We start from the raw sequence: 24211 nt of genomic DNA, 5'->3' as shown, positions 1-24211 counted from the left end.
TTTTACCCATGTGCTCTAATAGAAAACAAGTACTCTAACAGAGAAACTGCAGTCCTGGCATTCAGAAAAAAGCTGAGGTCTATTCCTCCATGGGATTGGCACACAGACTCATGGGAAAGCAACTGAGAACAGAGATTTGTATTTATAGACCATGATATGTGTGAAGCTTTCATTTTCTTTTGAAAACATTAAGATCTGTATTCATCAATGTAATAAGAACAGCATGGGTTAATGAATGATGTTAGTAGATAGGATAGGACGGTACACAGATAATCATTGTGTGGTTAAAAGGGAAACTTGTTTAGCCTTTTTCTTCTTCATAGTTTCATCAGCTTCAGTAGTTAGAACAGCTCACTGAAAAGGAGGTTTCAGCACAATGGATTTTAATGCAAAAAATGTCTCATTCACTGATTTCAGATTAAATGGATTCTACAGCCTAGGGCAATGGAGGCCTTTTTTGTTTATCCCTTTCTTTCTGATGTTTCTATTAGCTATCACAGCAAATTGTATTATCATATATTTAATCATATGTCAAAAGTCTCTGCATTCTCCTATGTATGTATTAATTGGTGTTATGGCTGTCTTAGACTTGATCATGCCTGTATTTTTTGTACCTAGCATGCTTCTTAGTTTTTTATTCAGCTGGAGTGGGATATCTCTAACAGGTTGTTTGATACAAATGTTTGGCATTCATTTTGTTGGAACATTTCAAATTACACTGCTTTTTTGGATGGCACTGGATCGTTACTTTGCGATATGCAAACCTCTGTACTATCATAAGTACATGGAAGTCCCTAACTTTCTGAAGTTTGTCTTTGCACCAGCAATAAGAAATGGGCTCCTGATGATCACCATGGTCTCTCTGGCTGGAAGACTATCATTTTGTGCAACAAATGTTATTGATCACTGTTTTTGTGAGCACATGGCCCTGGTTCAGTTAGCATGTGGAGATATATCTATTAATAACATTGTAGGACTTTTGTCTGCTTTTCTTATACCAGCAGCCGATTTTATTCTTATTACGGTTTCTTACGCTGTGATTTTTACCTCTGTGTTGAAATCTGGAAAAGCTCACATTAAGGCCTTAAACACATGCATCACTCACTTAATTATCCTGTCCATTAGTTTGTTTTCTGCTTTGATTGCATTTTTGTCATACAGAATAAGAAATAACATTTCTTCCAACAACCGTATATTCATAAGTATCATTTACTTATTTTTTCCAAGTTGCTTTAACCCAATAATCTATGGTTGGAGAACAAAAGAAATAAGACAATCATTTCTAAAGTTTATAAACAATGCCAAGGTCTTTGCATTAAAAAAATGAATGATTTTTTATTAAGACATTGATGCTACATCTAATCCTGACATGATAATGCAGTACATTGAAAAAAAAGAAGCTATTTCTTTGAGGGAACAAAGTTGTATATATCTTGCAGATAAATTCATTATTAACATTAATAAAGCGCAATATATTATCGAATAAGGTAATTCTAGTTACTTTTCTGTTAAAATCACAATTACTTTAAAGATTAAACGCATCTGTACTTATGTGTATCAGAGTTGTAAAGCATGCCTACTATTTTATTGCTTTTTGTTGTTTTTTGTTTTTCATGCAGTAGTGCATGAAATATCATACTTGCCCTAGGCTCTCTAAACAAAGCAAAACAAAATAACTACTGCATTTAATACATGTGTTATGAGCAGAATATGTTGTCAATACTGTATGTTCTTAATGTTAAAAGACTTTCTGACTGCTGTAACAAGCGTTATAAGAGCAAATAAATCATTTAGAATCCATCTCCAATAATTCATTCATCATAGTGAATGACTTCTAGATTTCTTCTCTTCCTTCAGAGCTACAATGGCAAAGTCAAAAAGCAGCTATTGCTGGTCTCTGCAAGACAATAACGTTCCGTGAAAGTGAAGTGCACATTTCAGTGAAGAAAGACCATATTTCTGTGGAATTTGTTGAGGGATGCTGGGGTGGAAAAACTTTTTCAGTATTGGCAGTATTGGCAGTATTTCACACCAAAACAAAAGATAACGTCTACTGTATGCTTTAATGCTTAAAACGTTTATAATTTTGAATTATACATTCAGACAAGCTCAGTACCGATTAATTTTTTGTCCTCTATTGGAATGTGTACAAAGAACTGTGGATGACTGAAGGTCACGAAGGATACATCCAAAGCATCCGTTAAATTCAGCTGATTGAAGGGTGAGACACGGCTGTCTTTCAAGGATCATTCTGATTAAGACGGCCTTCTGCAATCATTTGATGAAGTGGCAACCCTTCTGTGTCATTATCGCATTTGGATACCAAGTTTAGCCTTCTATAGACTGTGCAATTTCAACAATCTTATAAGATCATTACAAATCACACTGTGTGACAGGAAGCTAATGAACTTGGGCATGACTTGTATGACAGTGCAATGTTACAATGCAGGTTACTATTAAAGAATAAAACGTTATCAGCATTTGCTAGTGGTAAACAAAAGTGCATGACAATATGTGCTGAAAAAAAGAAGAAGCTGTGGAAGAGGAAATTAAACTAGCACTACCACTGGTACAAAAACCGAACCAGCACAAAGGAGAGATGGGAGCAGCACACAGACTCATGGGAACACAGCACTTTTTACCTCTGTGTTGAAATCTGGGAAAGTTCACATGAAGGCCTTAAACACCTGCATCACTCACTTAATTGTCTTGTCATTCAGTTTGACATCTGCACTGACTGCTTTTTTGTCATACAGAATAAGAAATAACATTTCTTCAAGTATCCGTGTATTCATAAGCATTGTTTACTTATTTTTTACGTGTTGTTTTCACCCTATAATTTATGGATGGAGAACAAAAGAAATAAGACAAACATTTCTGAAATGTGTAAACAATGCAAAAGTCTTTCCTTTAAAAATATGAATGAGTTGTATGAACAAATGGACAAGCAACATGACAAAACACTGGAAATGAGCTTGTTTTGAGGGAAGAAACAAAGATTTCTCCTAAACACTTAAAGCATCTTAAAATGTGATTCTGACAAAGCAAAAACAAAACATTTGCTGTGAGCTAAATATTATACATTTTGTCATTATAAATGGCTCAAGAAATCTTAAACTCTCTTGGGGGATATTAACGTTATTTCACAAATAAAATGCATATGGATTATTCTTTAATACTTTCTCTGTATGTGTGGATTGCCCAACCGGATTGCCTTATATTTATTTGACTTTAAAATGTGATTTAAAATGTCTCTATAGATTGGTAAAGGTACATCTATACATATCTTTAAAATGTGTTTTGCATTTCCTCAGCTGTGCGTTGTGTTATAGATGTATCAGAGTACATCCGTATTGCATGTTTCAGCTTCTATTCAAACATACAAAAACGGTTTATGCCTATGGTTGTGCTAAAAATAAGCCATAAAACCAGTGTGGCCTAACAGTGCATGATGGGGGTTCTCTGATCAGTGAGCATACATAGATTATACATAGACATTGTGTTTCGGGATTTAATTAGTGCACTAGAAAATATTCACTAGGACTCTGGAAAAGACTATGGAATGTCTGATATTTAAAGATAACACTACAACTGAAAAATTACATCATATATACAACGGACGTCTCTCTCATTGAATACAGGTCTAAGGTTACATGCTTGCCATGCTACCTTCCACACCAGGAGGAACATTTGTTATGACCGTTAATTGGTGGTCATTAAAATCCAGAGCTTACAAAACCAACACTGCCACAGAAACGGTAGTCCTATGATAAAAAAAAATAGCTTTTTGCTCATGGGAAAATGACAGTGTATTTAGATTCTGTGATATTTCTCAAGCATTCATTACACTCTGATAAGATGAGACGTCTTACCTAGAGAGAGAGAGAAAGAGAGTGAGAGAGAGAAAAGAACTTCCTAGCTCTGTACTATATATTTAACATATAAATATGAAATGGAAATTATCTTAAATACTAAAAAGTTTCATTTCTTTATTTTTATTCACAATGCCATGGCTGACACTGAAGGGTATCTTGGTGTTGTTGAAAGGGAAACTTAATTACTATTTCTTTTCTCTTTTTCTCTGATGTCATTTCTTTAAACACTGCATACAAAAGGAATTTTGACAGATTGAAGCATGAATAATTTTACTGCACAAAATATCTCATTCACAGACTTCAAATTTAATGGTTTTTTACAGTCTAGGAGAATGGAGGCATTTTATTTATTCCTCTTTACTATCATAAATATAAGGAGATCTGTAACTTTCTGAAATTTGTGTACGCACCTCTAATCAGAAATGGACTGCTGATTGTTGCCATCAGAAATCTCTCTGGCTGGTAGACTTTCATTTTGTGCAACAAATGTTATTGATCACTGTTTTTGTGAGCACATGGCACTGGTTCAGTTAGCATGTGGAGATACATCTATTAATAACATTGTAGGACTTTTGACTGTTTTTCTTGTGCCGGCTTTAGATTTTATTCTCATTACTGTTTCCTATATTGCGATTTTTACCTCTGTTTTCAAATCTGGCAAATCTCACACGAAGGCCTTAAACACCTGCATCACTCACTTAATTGTCCTGTCAGTTGCTTTGATTTCTGCTTTGATTGCATTTCTATCATACAGAATAAGAAACAACATTTCTTCCAATAACCGTATAGTTATAAGTGTCATGTACTTATGTGTTCCAAGTTGTTTTAACCCAATAATCTATGGATGGAGAACAAAGGAAATAAGACACGTTTTTCTGAAATTTATAAACCAAAAGGTCTTTTCTTTAGAAAAATGAATGTTTGCAGTATATGATAGCATTATATTATATTGAAACAATGATACATATAAAAAGACAATTTTGCTTTCGAGGGAAGAAAAGCTAGGCTACCAGTAAAATATATTTTAAATAAATAAATGCACATTAAAGACAATATGTATATTAAAAAGTGTACAATTTATGTCTTTACAAATACACACATTTTTTACATTTACTTCAAGCACAAAATCAGCATGAATAAACATCAGAAACTTTTTTATTTTAACCATGAAACACATCGATTTTTACTTTTAAGTCCACTGTTCTCCTGTCTAATTTGTGGTTAAGGCTAGAAGGGATACATCTGTGGCTGTGACTGGACATGTGCACATCATTATACAATAACATAATTTGTTTCACAATAATAATGTACAAAAATAATTACTCATGTTGTATGTTTTTTTGGTTACATTTGCATATTTTTTGAGCCAACAATATAATATAAAACCTATGTAAATGGTTTTAAAAAGCACATGGTGCCATAGTTTCATTACTTTACAGTGTCGCATTGACCGTCTTTTTGCAGTAAAGGACCTGTCATAGTTTAATGGGAAGTGGGAAGATGACATGAATCAGCGCAAGGTTAACTGGTATGGGTAGGTCTAAGGGTCAACAGTGTAACACGCACACACACACACACACACACACTCTCTCTCTCTCTCTCTCATACTCACACAGTACAGTGAGTCCTTTACACAGTCTGATATAGCTGCATTTAAAATTTAACTGGAAATTTAGTACTGGCCCTCAACTGAACCTGGTTTCTCCCAAGGTTTTTCTTCTCCATTATGTCATGGATGGGAGTTTTGGTTCCTTGTCCTTTCTTGGTTGGGGACACTTAATTTCCAGTAATTATAATCAGTTTCATTACAAAGATCCTATTGAAACTGAGCTGATCTAGATAACAACGTCTCTGCATTCAACAATGAAATGCCTTTAGCTGAAAATTGAGTGGTTAATATAAAGTGTTACCTTAAAACTAATCTTCAAATTAATTTTCATTTAGTGATTACAGCAACATTTTGATATTTTTTTTGTTTTTTTACATAAATCTTAGGCTGTTTTAAAAGCTGAAAAAACTTCAAAAATGTTGTTCTTTTAGGCACATACAGACAAGAATCAGTGTATGTGTGTAAGGTTTTGATCTAAATAATTTTTGTAAATGCATCTGTCTTATGTTGTTCACAGTTCACAGACTTAACCAACAAAAAATCTAATTTATTCAGGTCATGATGCTCATATCAAAAACAGTATCATGTCCACATGATGCCTTTTGCTCGTCTGGTTATTATCATTCAGTTGTAGCAAACAAACATTATGTAATGCTGTAACATCAAGGGTAAAAGCCCAACTAAACACTGACCACTTGTGGTTTTTTTATTTGGTGATCATTTGGTGATATTTGGTTCGCTTGTTATCATGTGTCTTCAATAAAGGACAATCATCACTCAATGAATCTCTTAATTACCTTATTAACACTGCTTCAGTGTGGACACATATAGACACCTGGAAGTGTTCATTTAACGCCAGTGATTTTGCTGTGTACATCAAAATCATATTACAAAATGTTCAAATTCCTAAATTATAAGTTTAAGTTTGGATAGTGCATCCTAATGTCTGTGTTCAAAAATGTGAGTGACAGTTAAGGGGTTAAAGGGATCATATGATGTTGCTAAAAAGAACATTATTTTGTATGTTTGGTGTAATGCAATATATTTATGCGGTTTAAACAACAACATTTTCCACATACTGTATATTACTGTTCATTCATGCCCCACCTTTCTGAAGCACGTCAATTTTTTACAAAGCTCATCATTCTGTGAAGTGAGGTGTGATTGGCTGAATACATCAAGCATGTGATGGAAATGTTACACCCCTTACAGTTCTGTGATGCCTTTTCCCAGTGCAATGACACAGAAACAATAAAATCACAGGACAAATTAAGATCATAAGTGATATTCTTTAATTATGATTCTGCCAAAATATTACTGCTGGTACTACTAGATCTTAGTGCTGCGTCTGACACTGTCGATTATAACATATTTCTAGAGAGACCAAAAAACTTGGTCAGGCTTTCTGGGATGATGCTCAAATGATTCAGGTCATACTTAGAAGAGAGAGGGTGTTATGTGAGTATATGAAAGCATAAGTCTAAATCAGCGTTTCCCACCCTGTTCCTGGAGGCACACCAACACCAGGGTGTGAATTATGGAGGGGTCTGACCCCCATAAAGAAGGGGGGTGTCAGACAGAAAGAAGACTATATGCGTAGTATTGTAGAATCTACATGAATTGACATTTTTAAAAGAACCGATTGAATCAATGATTCAGTAAACCATTCATACAGGCAGTAACTTTGTTTTTGAATGAATCAGCTGTTTGAATCGACTGAATGATTCACTTAATAATGTAATACAGGGATTTGTCACCACCTTCTGGACATTTGGAGTATCTTTTTTTAATTATTCAATATTTCCTTATAAATTTGTATGTTGCATTAAAATATTTATTTATCTTTAATGATAACTTTATCGTCACCATAATTATATTTAAAAAAAAATCACTTGACAGCCCTGTTTAAAACATAAAAAATTCATGCAAATCACAGATACTACTATCTGAGCTTGTGTGTGTATGTGTCTGTCTATGTGTGTGTGTGTGTGTGTGTGTGTGAATACAGTACATGTCTGAGCATCATTAAACAGTCTTTGTAATTAGATATAAATGCTATGTCACATGCAGCTTTTGTTCCAGGTTTGCAATTAAAAATGGCTATTGTTGATGTTAAAAGAAAATTGCCTGTTAACTTGGTGACCTGACTAACCAGGGTGACCTAGCATGGCTACTTGAAGTCAGTATATCGTATAACTGTTTGTTTCTATGGGTTAAAGGGTGATGACACAGCACATATCAAAGGGATGTATGAAGCAGGAAAACAAATAATCCCAATGCTGTAAGATTAAGTATGACCCCGAAATCTTTCTTATATTTAATACAGTCATGTGGTACCAACATATTTTTGGTAAATTACACAAATGTTCATAAACTGGGTCATGATGCAAGCTCAGTCACGATTGTTACAAACAAGGTTTTGTTAGGTCCTTAGGTTTTCCATATGTGGAAAACATTTGTTGCTCTTTATTATTTTAATCATGTACATTATTATTGTGGACAACGACAAAACTCTCAATATAAATGGTATGTGATTATTTGCAACGGGCATGACATCGCTGGTGTGAGCTAATTGGCCCCCTGGTGATGTCAAATGTCTCTAATGGTCAACTCAGACCTTAAGCCTGCATCCCTTGAGTGCTATTTAGTGTGTTTCTAGTGAGTTGAAAGTCAGTTTGACCCTGACTATAGTTATAGCAACAGAAACACAAAGGGCTCTTGAGATGAATCTAGCCAGGTAAACAGTCCAGTAATGAGTTAGAGATACTGAGATTTATTTATTTTTTCTCAAATTTGGAAACTGATTCCTGCTGTTCTCCACAGAGTTCAAAGGCCTACTCATGATTAGGCCTGAAAATACACTGAGTATCATATGACAAGCTAGCAAGGTAAAAAAGGTAGTGGCTTTTCATGTAGTCACACAATTATAATACAGTACACTTCTTTGAAATTAGTTGCATTTGTAGTTATTGTTGGTCATAAAAAACACCAATGACCACTACGACAGAAGCAAATATCACAAATAGGAAATGAACTCTATTGCTCTATGGGAGTAGCAAACTGACATGTGGGAAAACAAAACAGTATGTTTAGAGCTTATAAATTTTAATGAGTGTAATGAAAGCTTCAAACGCAACACACCTCTTATCTGACTGAGGTTAATTTGTTTTGTGTTTTCATTTTACAATGATTTCGTTTTATAAGACAGGGTTATATTTGTCACCATTGTGTAAATTTGTATTTCATTTCAGGGTATCCATATGTGGTTAAGTGGGAAACTTGATCAACTATAATTTCTCCGTTTTATCAACGCAACTTGTTGAAACAGAACAAAGCTTTCATCCAGCATGAAGGATCTTGCTGCACAAAATATTTCATTCACAAACTTTAAGCTGATTGGTTTCTACAATTTAGGAGAATGGCGGCCTTTTTGTTTATTCCTTTTTCTGATGTTTTTATTGGCTATCACAGCAAATTCTATTATCATATATTTAATCAAATCTCAAAAGTCTCTTCATTCTCCTATGTATGTATTAATTGGTGTTATGGCTGTCTTAGACTTGATCTTGCCAATATTTTTTGTACCTAACATGCTTCTTAGCTTTTTATTCAATTGGAGTGGCATATCTCTGACCGGTTGTTTGATACAAATGTTTGGCATTCATTTTGTTGGAGCATTTCAATCTACTTTGCTTCTGTGGATGGCACTGGATCGCTACTTTGCGATATGCAAGCCACTTAATTATCATAAATACATGGAAATTGCTAACTTTGCAAAATTTGTTTTCGTGCCGTTATTTAGAAATGGATTTCTGATGGTCACTATGGTCTCTTTAGCAGGAAAACTGTCATTTTGTACAGATATAATTGATCACTGTTTATGTGAGCACATGGCACTGGTTCAGTTAGCATGTGGAGATACATCTATTAATAACATTGTAGGACTTCTGTCTGCTTTCATTATCCCAACTACTGATTTTATTCTTGTTACAATTTCATATATTGTGATTTTTACCTCTGTGTTTAGATCTGTTAAGGTTCATTTAAAGGCCATAAATACCTGCATTACCCACATCATTGTTATAACACTTAGTTTGACTTCAGCATTGATTGCATTTATGTCCTACAGAATAAGGAGTAATGTTTCTTCCAGCAACCGTATATTTATGAGCATTATATACATTCTGTTTCCAAGCTGTTTTAACCCAATAATCTATGGGTGGAGAACAAAAGAATTAAGACGAACTTTTCACGAACTTATAAAGAAAAGAAATGTTTTACCTTTGTGAATGTCTGTGATGAATGGATGTTACAAAGTGAAAATGTGAAATTAGCTTTTGTAATGTATGTAAAGCACAGTCTATTGTCATATAATGTGAACTCTTATATTGTATTCAAATACATTTTATCTAATTGTTTTTTTTTTTTTTTTATTGTATTTAGATAAAAATCTGTTTTCGCAGTTGATTTATTTATCTAACATCTACTGTGGTTCCCAACCATGTTGCTGGAGGCCTATGAATACTGTACAATTTGCATGTTTCCTTTGTCTGACACATCCATTTCAGGCCTGAGCTGACCTAAATGTTGAGCTTTGGTCATTACTAAACAAATAAGTATTTACTACAATAATTTTCACAAAAATAAAAATACCTAAATCACAATAACATAAGTAAGCAAACTGATTGTCACTTGCAACGTCTAGGCATCACTATATTTTTCAGATCTACTGTTATGGAACTGCACACACAAAATAGTCTAAGTTTAGTAATAAGCATAATCATCATCATCATCATCATCTGATAATGATGATGATGATTGTTTTATCTCTTGGCTTGTCTGGCTACTATAACTCAATTGCAGCAACCAAAAAAAAATTGCTATTAACTCAAGTCAAGATCCCAAGTAAAGGACAAATTGTGATTTTCTCCTTAAACACACAATTGTATTAAACTTTTATTAGAAATCCTTTTTTAAAGTAGCTAGAACAATTGGATGGAACCACTGTCCATAACTTAAAGTTTAGAGTTGTTTAAAACAAACCTCCTTATTTTGTTAAAGTTGAAGACATTAGGCCAGTTTTTAATAATCCAGAACATGTTAATTAAACTTAACTTGTTTAAGTTACAAGGAAGCGAATAAATTAAGGTGGTTGAACTTGGTTGTATCAATTTCACATAGATTATTCCTCATTCAGTGGTGTTGACACGACACAAAGAGTTTACATAGATTCATAAAATTTGTGTAAATTAAAAACAATTTGGTTAGATGTAGATGTTTTATTGGTTAAAATGACGGTATCATCATAGAGATCAGTGTTTGTTTTAGTTAGTGTTTAGCTCTTGAGCCTTGACTCGTGTGTCGATCTCTGATTGTAACAATGCATGTTCTATTGTAAAACAGAGAGACCAATGCTGGAAAGTGGCAGATGTTATTTTTCTCTTTAGATCCATATGCATATAAAAAGGTGAACTCAGACATCAAAAAGAAGCATATGAATCTCAACAATGGTTACAATTAACAAAATGCTTCACACAGCACATCATGCAATGTAACAATAATTACCAATGTTGAGGGCCATTTGATAAATGTTCACATCTATAAGCCTGATCTTAAACATATTTTCTTACTATTATTATTATTATTATTATTTTAAAGCATCCATTTGCTTAATTACATTTCTTTAAGCGCCAGCGTATTAAATCAAACAGAGAAACGCTAAAACACAGAGATTATGTAAAAATTATGTAAAAGTAACAATTAAAAAACATAAATTTATTTGCTGCTTAAAAGTTAGATTCTGCATTGAACAAAAGCTTGCTATAAATTGCTTAAAAACTATGTCTCAGTCCAACTAAAGCAAACACTGTTCTGGTTTAAGTCAGTTGCTCTCATATGTCTTTCTTCAGTGGTTTTTATTGTTAACAGCAGGTGTTCATCACTAATGCTCAATCATTGTTTAATCAGTCACTTAATTACTTAATTATCTCTTTTAGGACTTGGGATTTGACTTGAAACTTGCTAAAGGAATTAAAAGTGATTCTTAAACTACTGAAATGTTTGGCGATTCATTTTAATGTATAAAATCGTAAACTAATTTCTTATGTGTAACACTGACTGACAGAAAATGAATGTACAAGCTAAAAACAACAACAAACATGTCTAATACTTCATGTAAAAGCCTCTTGAGACTTGTTAGACACTATAAAAACACAGGCATACTGGTGATTTGCAGTTCTTCTAAAACAGTTTATTCTCACACATCGCCACATCACAAATAAAGAAGCAGCAACAATCATTCCAAGGTGTATCACACAAGGTATATAAATAATTTAATGTTTGTTTTAAAGGTATTGAAATATTTAACAAATTGTTCTTTTTAACAAAAAGTACATTGTCAACTGAATAAACCTATAGAAACATATATATATATATATATATATATATATATATATATATATATATATATATATAATATTGATTTATTTATTTATTCCACAGGTCAATAACAGAACTTTGGCTAATGCAATATGGAAAATTCAACATCTTTTTACTTAATGTTGTTTGAAAACGTTGGATATACAAAATACGCTTTATTTAGTTTGGGATTAATTCTGTATTGCACTATCATATTTTTTAATGTTCTTACTATTCTTGCAATATTTCTGGAAAGGACATTACACCAGCCCATGTACATTCTGATTTCATGTTTGTCTGTTAACTCTGTATTTGGTACAGCTGCCTTTTCCCAAAAGTACTGACAGACTTACTGTCTGATATACACTCAATCTCCCGTGAATTATGTATCTTTCAGTCTTTTGTGATATTCACATATGTAGCAAATGAGTATACGATATTAATGTTAATGGCATTTGACAGATTTGCTGCAATCTGCAAACCTTTACAATACCACACCATAATTACACCACGGTTTCTAACTATTTTAATAGTTATAAACTTGACTCATACAGTGATTTTGCTTGGTATTGCTGGTATTTTAACTGCAAAACTGAAAATGTGTGGAAACAAATTGTTTAAGGTATACTGCCACAATTATGAATTAGCTTAAAGCTTTCCTGTCAAAACCCTATAATTAATAATGTTTATGGTGTGTTTTTAATAATTATAACTACTGTTATTCCTTTAAGTTTAATATTATATTCTTATATAAAAATTCTTATCATTTGTCAAAGAAGCTCATCACAATTCAAAGGCAAAGCCTATCAAACATGTATTCCACATGTAGTGGTACTTTTGAATTTCTCATTTGCAGTTATTTCTGATGTCACTTTAAGTCGGGTTGTGACTTTAAATCTTCCTGTAGGGTTGTCAGTTTTTCTTTCACTGGAGTTTCTTATCATACCACCCATCCTCAACCCACTTGTTTATGCTTTAAACCTGCCTGATATTCGCAAAAAAATTCTTAGCCTCATAAACCCATTCAAGTAAGTTTTTTTCCCTGATGTAGCCTAATAATTGATTTTATTATATTTGATATTTTAGACCTGACTAAATTTTTTTCAGATTAGTGTCCAGGATCACAAAATATCCCTTAGCTGCACTGGAAAATGCAGGACTCGAAAACCATGAATGTCTGGCTACTGTCCTTCAAGAAGAGGGTTTTTTTTGTGAGCTAACTAAGCATCCACTCCCAAACACATAACCCATATAGCATGTGTAACATCCTTCATAATAAAGCAGGAGAACAGTGACATACAATTCTTAGCATTTCTATTGGCCACAATGTCTAAAACACAGATTGTGATGACATGACAAACAATACAGCACACAAATACAAAGACGTGATTTCCTGAAGACAAATTTCTTTTTATGGTCTTGCTCTGTGCTTCATTACCTGACCTCAAATTCAGCCAGTCAAGATTGCAGTGTTTTGTATACTGTCTTATTACAGTGTCAATGCCGTGGAGCCTGTAAATTGTATTCTTTATTTTCTTTTATTTTCACTAAATTATTGCATATGTAAATATACTGAAAATATTTGCTGAAGCAGCATTATTAGTTATATTTATTCTTAATTTTATTTTATTCTTAATAAAAAAAATTGAAACTTGGGTAGACAAATATCGTTGGATCATCTATGCACAATACATTTATTGACATCCTTTAGCAACTGCTAGGGGTGGTTGTATCATTGTATGTTTTATGTACTTCAATAAAGTCAGATGAATAGGAACATAGTGGGTGCATCTAAAATGGCATACTTCCCTACTATATAGTAGGAAAAAGAATAAGTATGTTTGAATCTTTAGTATTTGTGAAAGAATATTTTATTTTTATGTTTTATTTGCATATACGTTTAATATGCCTACTTAATAGGAGGAAAAAAAGAGATTGCAAAGAAATAAAAATGTTCAAAAAGCACAGTGTTCATAAATGATTAGGCAAGAAATCCCTGGATGTCCTACCGCTTCAGCCCAATGTGCATAGATAGAACACTTTCTTAACTCAGAATACATCCAAAAAACCTGGGGCTAAAGATTAAAATCTCATGAAAACCCATAAACTAAGCAGCTGATTTTAGCAGCAAAGGAACCAAGTCATTACTTTCAAATCGCAAGCAAGTCTCAAGAAAAATCACAAACAAAGTTTAAGTTAATGAAATAATTAAGTGACTGATTAACACCTGCTGTTAACAATCAACATCACTGAAGAGTGATAAGAGAAATAATAGAACTGAAAAAGGTATATAAAAAAAGTTGGACCTTTAAGCAATACACAGAAATTTGCTTTTAAGAAATTACAAGATTTTTGTGAAATGCTGAATCAAACTTTCAAGTATCAGCTTCACTTATGAACAAATATTTTTGGTTTAAACGACTATGATTTTTCTAAGTTATTAAAACCAATTCACAACTATCCTAAAATGGCTGATGCCGCAACCTTCCTAGGAACAAAAACATTTAAAAAAGGTTTAATGATGTGTTAGGGATCTGGAAGGACAACCCATTAGCAGATTGAGGTTTATTGACAAAACAGACAGATACAAGAGGGTAGTGAGGTGAACAAGAACCAGTAAGCAAAGGGCAGTGCGCCAGAGCAGAGAGCCTCCAGGGTAGAACAGGTGGAGTAGGCGAGTCAGAAGCTAATTAGGGCGGATCAGGAGAGTCGGACACCCACTAGGGCGGATCTGGTGGCTTGGAGACCCCGGGAAGTAGGTGGGCCCTAAGAAAGGGACGAGACAAAAAAGACAGGCAAAGCAGGCAGACATCTTGTGTAGTGGCTCTGGTAAGGTGGCCATTTTGTTTAGTGGCTCTGGTAAGGTGGCCATCTTGTGTCGAGGCTCTGGGGAGGCGGCCATCTTGTGCAGTGGTTCTGGGGAGGCGGCCATCTTGTGCAGTGGCTCAGGTGTGGTGGCCATTTTGGGGAGTGGATCAGGGTTGGTGGCCATCTTGGACAGTGGCTCAGGCTTGGTGGCCATCTTGTGCTGGGGTTCAGGCGTGGTCCGCCATCTTAGCCAAGGGATCAGGGGTGGTAGCCATCTTGTGCAGTGGCTCAGGCAGGGTAGCCATCTTGTGAACTGGGTTGATAGCAAAGCTGCCATTACAGTGGTCGATGCAATATCCACTTCCTCCACAATAAACCAATCGCGATCACTGACCACACAGATATTAAGGCACAAACTCCACAACTCCACAAACTGTGCAAATGACCCTTATGAACAAGTTGTGTCTTCAGTGAGACACTCCAGAACACAGCAAGCATGGTCGAAAGCTCCCCATGTGGAGCAGAGATCCTCTAGGGCAGCGCGCCGGAGCAGAGAGCCTCCAGGGCAGTGCGGGCGTAGGAGTAGCTGAGTCAGATGCCAACCAGGGTGGATCTGGTGGCTTGGAGACCCCAGGAAGTAGGTGGGCCCTAAGAAGAGACAAGACACAAAAGACAGGCAGAGCCAGAACTGAAACCCTCTAGGGCGGACTGGACTGACCATGGCAGCATACATGAGACCAGGACCTGAAAGAAGCAGAGACAAAGACAGAAAACATACAACGGGCAATCAAGGCCCCAAAGTCCGAGAATATTCACTCCAGGGTCACACCTGGCTGGAACATTTTCAGAGACCCAAAAGGAGGACACACTTCCTTCTCAACAGAACACGGTTCTACCAAGTTCTTAATCTTTTACATAATATAAGTGATTACTGTGAAATTGAGACCAATTTACCAACTGCACTGAGACCTTTCAAATGAGAACAAACATGAAAGTGAAGAACAATAGGTTCATAAGACACATGATATATAATGCTTTATTTCTAATGAACTTTAAACCAACTCAGAGATCAGAATTTATAGTCTCCAAACAGGAAGTGGCAGCAGAGGAAGCAATCACAGTTCATTCCGAGGGGAGGGCTCCCTCTGCTGGCTTGGCATAACAGGAGGTAGGGGGTAGGGGATCAGGTCTATAATGTTAAGCTGGGCAGGAGCCTCACCATGACTACCAGCTGAAGTTTTGTCCCTAGAAAGAGAGAGAGGGTTGATGAGCGTTTATCATTCTACCTATTGCTATCTTGTGTATGATCATTGCCTGCCTGCCTGTTTCCGATTGTTGGATTTGCCCTTCTGTTTTGTCTGTCTGATTGGATTGCTGTTCTGGTTCTGACCTTCTGCATGCCTACCTGTTTATGATTGTTGTCTCAAACCTCAAAAAAACTCCTGCAAAAGGATTCCAACTCTGCCTCAGCGTTCTCGTTACAGAATACTTTGCATACCCCAAATCCAGCGGATGTTTCAAATCTTCAAGCTGCATTCACCTACCAAGGAGAATTGCTCAAGAGTTACCAGTAGCAACTGACCAAGCTGCAATCAGTTATAGAACATCTGACTCATTTTATCCAAGCATTGCACCCCCAACATCCCAGACGGTAAGATTTGCTCTCCCCGATAAGTTTGATGGTAACATGGAACAATGTAGGTGCTTCATCGGTCAAAAGTTAAAGTGTATCTAAACCATCAAGGGGGTAATTTCGAGTCAGAGGAAAAGAAATGTGCATTTCTCATGATGTTATTGACTGGCAGAGCTATTGACTGGGCTTCATCGGTGTGGGAAACGGATTTGCATCTTAAATATTCCGCAAATTACTTCCTTCAACAAATTCAAGAAGTTTCTGAATACCCTTCTGGTGGTAAGGATATCTCCACTCAGCTCATCAATTTCACTCAAGGTAATCGCACTGCCGCTGACTATGCTATCGCAGCTTGACCGCAGCTTGAACCACAATTTGCAAACGGAACTGGCTTGTAAGGGTGGAGATTTGTCTTTTTCTGATTTTATCACTTTGACAATTAAGATAAATAACTTGCTGAGACAAACCCCCTACCACAAGAACAGTAGAATGAACTTGCAAAGAACTACTCATATCCCTGTGCCTTCACCCCAACATGACGAACCCATGCAGCTTAACGTATCACGACTTTCAGAGAGTGAGAGGGAGAGATGTCGAATTAATCATCTGTGCCTCTATTGTGGAAGGGCAGGACATCGCAGCCTTGGATGCCCGCAAAAACCCCAACAATCTTGGGTGAATATGGATCATTTTGCTCTACTTAGCAACAAAATACTAATGTTAGCCATTACTCTTGAAACTGATGGACTTTCTATTGATCTCACAGCCATGATTGACTCTGGAGCTGCTCTAAACCTGATTGACCAAAGTATCATCTCTAAATTCCAGATTCCTACACAACCAAGTACTCCACCCATTCGTATCACAGCCATCAATGACTCCCTCATCGGAAAAGATATCACCTATCAAACCCAAACACTGACTCTTCGCGTGGGTATTTTACATCAGGAACACATTTCACTGTATGTAGTAGATTCCCTAAGCATCAAGTCATCCTAGGCTTTCCCTGGCTGGTGAATTAAAACCTTAGTCAGACTTTTGTCATAGTCACTGCATCCCCACCAAACCTGCTCCTTGATGACCACTAGCATAAAAAGTCCTGAAACCCTCAATCTTGTCCAAATCCCTGTCTGTAACCAGGATAAGTCTGAAGTTTTTAGGAAGAAAAAAAGCCACCCAACTACCACCACACCGTCCCTAGGATTGTTCCATTGATCTGCTCCCCAATGCTATGCCTCCTAAAAGCAAGGTCTACCCATTATCTCAAACTGAAAATCAGGCGATGGAGGACTACATCTCTGAAGCCCTCGCTTCAGGTTTTATTCGCCCTTCGACGTCTCCTGCTACAGCCGGGTTCTTCATTGTGGAAAAGAAAGGTGGAGGGTTGAGACTGTGTATTGATTACCGGGGCCTTAAAAACGTTACTGTCAAGTTCCGCTATGCTCTTCCATAGTGTGTTATGTGTAGGCTAAGTTAAAAAGATGTTTCTTTAATCTAGATTTAAACTGGCAGAGTGTGTCTGCTTCCCGAACAGAGTTAGGGAGATTGTTCCAGAGTTTAGGTGCTAGATAGGAAAAGGATCTGTCGCCCGCAGTTGATTTTGATATTCTAGGTATTATCAAATGGCCAGAGTTTTGAGAACATAGCGGACGTGCAGGACTATAAAGTAATAAGAGCTCGCTCAAGTATTGAGGAGCTAAACCATTCAGGGCTTTATAGGTAATTAATAAGATTTTAAAATCTATCCAATGTTTGATAGGGAGCCAGTGCAGTGTTGACAGAACCGGGCTAATGTGATCATACTTCCTAGTTCTAGTAAGGACTCTGGCTGCTGCGTTTTGGACTAGCTGAAGTTTGTTTATTAAGCGTGCAGAACAACCACCCAATAAAGCATTACAATAATCTAACCTCGAGGTCATAAACGCAGGAATTAATATTTCTGCATTAGAGGTTGAAAGCATAGGTCGTAATTTAGATATATTTTTAAGATGGAAAACGCACTTTTACAGATGCTAAAAACATGATTTTCGAAGGAAAGATTGCCGTCAAACAGCACACCTAGGTTCCTAACTGATGATGAAGAATTAACAGAGCAGCCATCAAGTGATAGGCTGTGTTCTAGATTATTATATGTGGGGTTTTTAGGTCCAATTATTATCACCTCTGTTTTTTCAGAATTTAGCATTAGGAAGTTACTCATCATCCAGCTTTTTATATCGACTATGCATTCTGTTAGATTCTCAATTTGGTGTGTATCACCAGGCTGCGCTGAAATATAGAGCTGAGTATCATCAGCATAGCAGTGAAAGCTAACACCATGACTCCTGATAATATCTCCCAGAGGTAACATGTACAGGTTGAAAAGTAACGGTCCTAGCACTAAGCCTTGAGGAATACCATATTTCACTTGTGAATGATATGATACCTCCTCATTTAATGCTACAAACTGATAGCTTGATGGATATGATCAGATGGATATGATGGATATTAAATCAGATAGATATGATTTAAACCATGCTAAGGCGCTTCCTCTAATGCCAACATAGTTTTCTAGTCTATCGAAGAGAATGTTGTGATTGATTGTATCGAATGCTGCGCTAAGATCTAATAGCACTAATAACGAGATAAAACCACGATGATAAAATGATAAAAGCAGGTCATTCGTGACTCTAATGAGAGCAGTCTCAGTACTATGGTACGGCCTAAATCCTGATTGGAAATCCTCGCAGATACCATTCTTTTCTAAAAAGGAATACAGTTGTGAGGATACTACCTTTTCTAGTATCTTTGACAGAAAAGGGAGATTAGAGATTGGTCTGTAATTTACTAAGTCTTTGGGATCAAGATGTGGTTTCTTAATAAGAGGCTTAACTACAGCCAGTTTGAAGGTTTTGGGAACATATCCTAATGACAATGATGAATTAATAATGTTCAAAATAGGATCTATGACTTCTGGAAGCAAATCTTTTAATAGTTTAGATGGAATAGGGTCTAACATACATGTTGCTGGTTTAGATGATTTAACAAGTTTGTACAAGTCTTCTTCTCCTATAATAGAGAAAGAGAGTAATTTTTCCTCAGGGGATCTAAAGCTCACTATCTGATGTGAAACTGTAGTTGACGGCAGCATAGTTACAATTTTATCTCTGATGGTATCAATCTTAGAAGTAAAGAAATTCACGAACTCATTGCAGCTTGTTGTAGTAATTATTTTCTGCAATCCATGCGCATTCTTTTATCGAAGAGGAGACATAACTTTATATTCCAAATCATTTATTCGACAGATGCATATGATACAAACATCAGCTGCTGAGTTCATTCACACAAGACAGTGTGTCCACACTCCAGCAGTTCTCAATATTTATCGTCGTCCCTCTTCAGTTCACACCCCCTCACGTTATCTGACTCCATTGCCCATTCGGTGTTGTATCCTCTTTTCAAGAAAGCTGACCTCCTCATTCCATCTGTGACCTATAGAACCTGAAGAGAGACATACATGACCCCTGACCCTCTCAACTCCCAAGCATGCAACTTGCTTATCACTTCTCTGCACGCAGACATAGGCCAGGGACGTTAGCTGACAGTTCCCTGTTCAACTAACATTCTTTTGCACAATATATTGCTTGCACAAATACCATACTACTTAAAAGATATATTTGCTATTTTGTATTTAAATACCATAGCGGAATATAATGCTCAAAATAAACAGTGAATTAATAATAATAAAAATATAATAATGATAATAATATAAAAAATAAAACATCAGTAATATATATTCACAAAGGATAGAAAATATCCCACAAGCTATACTCTTGGGGAATATTAGCACATGTTGATGTTTTATTTTTTGTTAATTTAGTTACTGTACTGAATAAATACCAGGGGTTGTGTTTGTTTTCTTCTAAAAGGGATGAAAAATAATCAGATCTTGCAATTTTTAATGCTTTTCTGTATGACAGGATACTGTCCCGCCAGGCAATACGGAATACTTCTAAGTTAGTTTTTCTCCACCTGCGCTCCATTTTCCGGGCTGCTCTCTTTAGGGTGCGTGTGTTTTCATTATACCATAGAGTCAGATTGTTTTCTTTTATCTTTTTTAAGTGCAAAGGAGCAACTGTATCTAAAGTGCTAGAAAAAAGAGAGTGCATAGTTTCAGTTATATCAAGTTTTTGCATAGTTTTTACTATATACACCAAGTTAGATCTCAGGAGTACCTACAACCTACCGAATGGAAGACGGCCTTTCCTTACCACTAGGGGCACTATGAGTATCTTGTTATACCCTATGGACTTGCAAATGCACCAGCAGTCTTCCAATCTTTTATTAACGAGATCTTCAGAGACATTATCAACCAGTTTGTCATTGCCTACATTGATGACATACTCGTATCCTTCAAGTCAGAATCTGAACATATAACCCATGTCAGAACAGTCCTGTTCCGACTCATAGAGCACCACTTGTATGTGAAGGCGCCAAAACCGCATTCTTGGGCTACCACATCAGTCACCAGGGGGTCAAAATGGACGACGTGAAGGTCAACACAGTATGATTGAATGGCCTCAACCTAACACTATCAAAGAACTCCAGAGATTTCTAGGGTTTGCAAATTTCTATCGATGTTCTATCGATATCGATCTTTATTCGTAACTATAACCTGGTTGCTGCCCCACTAACCTCTCTTCTAAAGGGCAAGCCCACCACGTTTAGATGGACATCAGAAGCCACCCATGCCTTTGAGGCCTTAAAGGAAAGGTTTACTTCAGCTCCCATTCTCCAGCATCCCAAACCTAACCTTCCATTTATAGTGGAGGTTGATGCGTCTGATTGTGGCATTAGAGCTGTCCTTTCCCAAAAGCAACCACAGTCTAGTAAACTGCACCCATGTGCCTTTTTCTCTCGGAAACTATGCTGTCCATGAAGGCTGCTATTGAAGAGTGGCATCATTGGCTAGAAGGCGCAGTCCACACGTTTCAAGTGATCATGGACCACAAAAATCTTAAGTATATAAAGGCTGCTACATGCCTTAATCCCTGTCAGGCCCGATGGGCTCTATTTTTCACCTGCTTTCAATTCACTGTTAGATATCGACCTGGAGAACAGTAAGGCAGATGCTCTGACCCAGAAACCATCCTACCACCCACCGTAGTCTTGGCGCCACGTATCCTGGGATATAATGAAAAAAAACAACAGGTTCAAGAACCCACACCTGACCAATATCCTCCCAACAAGCAATATATCCCCTCCAACTTGAGACATTGTGTTATGCAATGGGTACACACCTCCCTGAGTGTGGGACAACCCGGTATATCTCGAACTATTTGCCTGGTGCAGAACTCTGCCATGTCTGCGCACAATCCAAAACACCAAAGGAACCACCTTCTGGCCTCCTCCAGCCTCTACCCATCCCTCAACGTCCCTGGTCCCATCTTTCAATAGATTTTGTAACTGATCTACCTCCCTCAGAAAATTTTATCACCATACTTGTTGTGATCGACCAATTCTCTAAATCATGCCGTCTAATCCCACTTAAGGGACTCCCTACTGCAAAGGAACTCCCTGAATCACTCCTCCACTGGCTTGACTCCTTTCAAATGTGTTCTGGGCTTTCACTCTCTCATGTTCCCGCGGACTGGAGAACCTTCCTCAGTTCCAGCCGTGGACAACTGGGTTCATCGTAGTGAGAGGGTGTGGGACAGTGCTCATGTTAGGCTTCAACGAGCCATCAGAACTCAAGCACTACAAGCCAATAGACGACCACACCCTCCCTACCAACCTGGTCAACGGGTCTGGCTCTCTACCAGGGATTTCAAGTTGCAGCTATCAAGCAGGAAGCTCAGCCCAAGGTATGTGGGCCCTTTCAAAATTCTAGAGAGAATTAATGAAGTCACATACATGTTCAAGCTTCCTGCTAATTACTGTATCTCTCCATCCTTCCATGTGTCGCTCCTCAAACCGGTTCACTTGGATGTTGACCCCAGCCATGAGGCCCCAGAATCGCCACCACCTCTGGATATAGACAGGGCTCTCGCCTCTATCGGGTAAATGAGTTGCTAGCTAGAGTCTAGGCGAAGAGGGGGTCAGCTCCAATACCTAGTGGTAGGAGGGTTACTGACCGGAGGAGAGATCATGGGTAGCCGCCTGGGATATTCTGGATCCGTCCCTCATCGAGCAGTTCTATCGAGCCAGACCCAACTGACCAGCTCCACGACCATGGGGGAGACCACGTAGAGCTCCAGGAGTCACTCCTAAAATTATGTTTTGATTTTTGTGTAATAGTTTTCTGTTTAGTCACAGCATGTTGGAGTAAATGCCTTTTGTGAAACATTACTGAATGAAGAAAGGCATAATTAATGCACTACTTTATGCATGAATTCATGGTAAGTCAAGTACTTTACTATAAAGCGCTTTAATAACAGTTACAGTAAACAACATTCTCAGTACTTACTGGTAAATGGCAGACCAATTTTTTTAAGTACAGACAGACATCAAGAAGCAGGATATGAATCTCAACAATGGTGACAATCAACAATATGCTTTATGCTGCAATGCATGGTTAACACCATAGTAAAAACGCCCATCATGCATCAAGCATGAATAATTATTGTCAACACTGTTGAAGGTCATATGATAAATGTTCATGCCTAAAAGCCTGATTGTAAACATGATTTTTTTCTTCTCAGTATTAAAGCTTTATTACAGAATTGTTTGTTGACAGAATAGCAGCATGGTCCTCTCCAGTGGTGGTATATTCGCCACTGACTGTGTACAGCTCCTGCATAAACCTCGCATCAGTGCCTTTCTGTATTTGTTTGAGGGGAACTTGCAGAATCACAATGGCTACAGAGCATAGATGGCCTGAGGTATTTTGCAGGTACAAGTGCACTTCAACTGCTGTCTGATACTGGCCCTCCAAAAGATGTGTTTCATAGCTATCTTTATGTTAGGATGATTATTCCCATTACTGTAATGTAACAACATATAAATGGTATTCGCTTTCAGCCATGATTCATGTATTTTACAATAGCCTATAAATTATGACTGCAAATGAAGTGATTCACTGTAGTATTACACTGGTGATATGGTCTCAACATGTCTGCATCATCAACATACTGAGGATTAATAAGGGTTTAACAGTGATTCGTAGACTACTGACATGTTTGTAGATTAATTTTAATTTCTTATGTGTAAATGAGTAAATAATGTGTAAATAAATTTTTAGCTGAAAGTAAATGAGTGTACAAGCTAAAAACCTCATTAAACATGTCTAATACTTGCAAAAGCCTCCTGAGACTTGTTAGACACTATAAAAAGCACAAGCATACTGGTGATTTGCAGTTCTTCTAAAACAGTTTATTCTCACACATCGCCACATCACAAATAAAGAAGCAGCAATAATCATTCCAAGGTGTATCACACAAGGTATATAAATAATTTAATGTTTGTTTTAAAGGTATTGAAACATTTGACCAATGTTTATTACAAAAATATTATGTTTGATAAGTAAACTGAATAAACCTGAAGATTATATGTATAATCATGCAATTATTTACAGCAATTATTAATCTAAATTCATGTTAATTTGTAAATATACTATTGTTTATTGATAATGATAATGGTAATTCATACTTTATTAACTAACGGTAAATTATCTTAGAAATCTAGCTATTAGAATATTCAGAAATGTCTATCAACTACATTAATAAATGCTGTAAATTGTTGGCTTTAACAAATTAAATATTCGCATTTGCCTTATTGTTTACATGTTAAAAATGTAAAATACTCACTTGTAAGCTATTTAAAAACCATGCAAACTTTATTTATTTATCTAATCCTTCCACAGGTCAGTGACAAAACTTTGGCTAATGCAAT

General features: G+C 36.5%; 3 protein-coding genes and 1 pseudogene across 3 annotated transcripts; all 4 read left to right on the top strand.

Annotated features, from left to right (window-relative positions):
• Positions 1–376: 376 nt before the first annotated feature.
• On the top strand, positions 377–1327 carry LOC122359249 (olfactory receptor 52N2-like). The gene has a single exon (XM_043259554.1). The coding sequence runs from the start codon at positions 377–379 to the stop codon at positions 1325–1327; it is 951 nt and encodes a 316-aa protein (XP_043115489.1).
• Positions 1328–3653: 2326 nt separating this feature from the next.
• LOC122359374 (olfactory receptor 52L1-like) lies at positions 3654–4792 on the top strand. Its single transcript, XM_043259661.1, is given in 3 exon segments — positions 3654–3758; positions 4204–4317; positions 4319–4792. Coding segments are annotated over 3 exon segments (693 nt in total).
• Positions 4793–8825: 4033 nt separating this feature from the next.
• LOC122359429 (olfactory receptor 52K1-like) lies at positions 8826–9773 on the top strand. Its single transcript, XM_043259727.1, has one exon. It carries the CDS (start codon positions 8832–8834, stop codon positions 9771–9773), a length of 942 nt encoding a protein of 313 aa, XP_043115662.1. The 5' UTR covers positions 8826–8831.
• A 2241-nt stretch (positions 9774–12014) lies between these two features.
• Positions 12015–12933, top strand: LOC122359533 (annotated as a pseudogene).
• The last annotated feature ends 11278 nt before the right edge of the window (positions 12934–24211 follow it).

Source organism: Puntigrus tetrazona, chromosome 15 (assembly GCF_018831695.1).
Source record: "Puntigrus tetrazona isolate hp1 chromosome 15, ASM1883169v1, whole genome shotgun sequence".
Lineage (NCBI taxonomy): Eukaryota > Metazoa > Chordata > Actinopteri > Cypriniformes > Cyprinidae > Puntigrus > Puntigrus tetrazona.
This window is presented reverse-complemented; position numbering and strand designations above follow the sequence as displayed.